At 39.5% G+C, this 2,301-nt stretch overlaps 1 protein-coding gene across 3 annotated transcripts in view; it reads left to right on the top strand.

The window, feature by feature from the left end:
* The first annotated feature begins 959 nt into the window (after positions 1-959).
* The window catches only part of gpd2 (glycerol-3-phosphate dehydrogenase 2 (mitochondrial)), a 35,417-nt gene continuing 34,075 nt past the window's right edge, over positions 960-2,301 (top strand). For 2 of the 3 annotated variants that reach the window (XM_014032921.1, XM_014032920.1), the window contains exon 1: positions 1,128-1,213. Coding sequence is in view for 1 of the 3 variants with exons in the window: in XM_014032919.1 (XP_013888373.1) it covers positions 975-1,213 (239 nt within the window). In the remaining 2 variants the exon portion in view is untranslated. Of the gene's footprint in view, positions 1,214-2,301 lie in introns of all 3 variants that reach the window. The other variant, XM_014032919.1, reaches the window with a different exon arrangement.

The raw sequence follows: 2,301 nt of genomic DNA, 5'->3' as shown, positions 1-2,301 counted from the left end.
GCAGTGGTTCCCAAACTTTTCAGCTTTTGACCCACAAAATAACAGTAGAGACCTGTGTCCCCAACTATTTTTGGATGATAAACATTTGTATCAGGTCAACAAAACATGGACATAGTAACAATATTTTTATACTACATTTATCCATTTTAAATATACTAACTTCACTCCATAACAACTAAGGCAAAAATGTAATTAATTCAGAAAATCTTTTCAGGACCCCACCTTGATGTTTTGGGACCCAATTTTGAGTCCCGACCCCAACTTCGGGAAACACTGTTTTAGACTGTGTGCATGAAGCATTAAATGCAAAACCATCAGTTTATTGCATTAAGGTAATTTTATCTTTGTTTATTAGTCTGTCTGTTAGCAAAATATTTCAGGAATTTTTGGACGTATTTTAATTAAACTCTCACAAAGTCATGAACGGATGCACTGATTCAACTTTGAGTCAACCCAGTTGGATGCTGACACACACAAAAATAGCTATAACTGAACCAGTTTTAGAAATGTTACATTAATATTTGGTGTGGACTCACAATTCTCAGAGTTTTTGCGGAAAACGTTTTCACTGACTTTTGACATCAAGTAAAACTCAGAAAGTATACCAACAAATGTAACTGATTTACTTTTGGAGTTAACCCAAATAAAAAGATGACCACTGCAGCAAATTAACCTAACACGAAATGTTGATAACTCTGTCAAACTTATAAATGTTAGGTTAAATTTTGGTGTGAGAGTAATCTTAAATACTCTATCACAGCTTTCACCAGATTTTGCAATATTGCATCATTTGACTAAAATGGCTCTGTGTCTTCTCATTATAAGATGATCTTAGTCTACAACACTGACTTGAAAAAGGATGGTATGCATTCCGTCAAGTACCACTAGGCCTTTCATTTTTGGGTTATTTTATGTATTGTTTATTAATTTGCTGCTATAATATTTTCTTAAAAAAAAATGTGTGGTTTGATTATATGTTACAACGGCCTGCCACCAATTGCTTCCTTTCTCTTTGGGAAGAATTTGGCTCCGCCTCTTTGAAATCCCATTGGACAAGTAGACCGAGGCGGTGCGATCTGATTGGCTCTCAGGAACGTCACTCCACCCGCGAGCTGCGCTTCCTGGTGTGTGTAGCAGCGGAGTGGTGGATCGAGCTCAGCTGGTGCTCTGCATCACCCCGACCGAGTTTATCAGCCAGAAAAGAAGTAATATTGTAAGTTGAGCTGTTTGTTGTCACTTGGTGGATTTTGAACGTTTTATTGTCGGCCATAATATTCGTGTTTGAGCCGGAAGCGGAGCGACGTCGTTGTGTTTCATCATCTCCTGCTGGAGCTACGTGACGTTTTAGCGGCTATTTCAAAGCCTTTTAACAACATTTTCCGGTGGTATAGCTCGTTTATAATAACAGCACGTGAAGCTTATAGAGCTCCTCGAAGACCACACCGAGCTGACATTTTAATTTACAGCATTAGCATGTCAGTTTAAGCTAACTTCCTGCCCTGCCTTGAGTGTGTGGCCATGATAACATGACAGACTCCCACCAGCAGCTGCCAAAAACAAACTGAAGTCATCAACACAAACAGGGCAGCAGCTGTGCAGTTGTTTGTCTAAAAATGATAGAGATGTAAATGGAGTTCAGCCATGTTGGTTTCTTACAGCCAGGAAGCCCACTGTGATGACTCATATTCCTATAAGTGTGATAATGGAGATGGATCCTTTTTGAAAATAAAAATAAGCTGCAGCTAATAGCTCATTTAAATCTATGTATTTTTATTGAATTTGTTGAATAAACAAGGTTTTCTGCAAATGCCTATAAATTAATGAAAGGCATTAAAGGTAGCATAAGTCTACAAGGTCTGTTTAGTACGCCTTTGGTTTTTGTAACTTTATACTTTTCAAAATATTTAACAGCGTTTTGATTTGTCTGTCTGTCTGTCTGTCACTGAGTCAGTCAGTCAATGAGTCTGTCAGTCACTGAGTCAGTCAACTCACTGAGTCAGTCAGTCTGTTAGTCTGTCAGTCAGTCAGTCACTGAGTCAGTCAGTCACTGAGTCAGTCAGTCAGTCTGTCTGTCACTGAGTCAGTCAGTCACTGAGTCAGTCAGTCAGTGAGTCAGTCAGTCAATGAGTCAGTCAGTCACTGAGTCAGTCAGTCACTGAGTCTGTCAGTCACTGAGTCAGTCAACTCACTGAGTCAGTCAGTCTGTTAGTCTGTCAGTCAGTCAGTCACTGAGTCAGTCAGTCACTGAGTCAGTCAGTCAGTCTGTCTGTCACTGAGTCAGTCAGTCACTGAGTCAGTCAG

This window comes from Austrofundulus limnaeus, unplaced genomic scaffold, assembly GCF_001266775.1.
Source record: "Austrofundulus limnaeus strain Quisiro unplaced genomic scaffold, Austrofundulus_limnaeus-1.0 Scaffold1575, whole genome shotgun sequence".
Taxonomy (NCBI): domain Eukaryota; kingdom Metazoa; phylum Chordata; class Actinopteri; order Cyprinodontiformes; family Rivulidae; genus Austrofundulus; species Austrofundulus limnaeus.
Note: the sequence above shows the minus strand (reverse complement) of the source record. Positions and strands in the feature narration are given on the sequence as shown.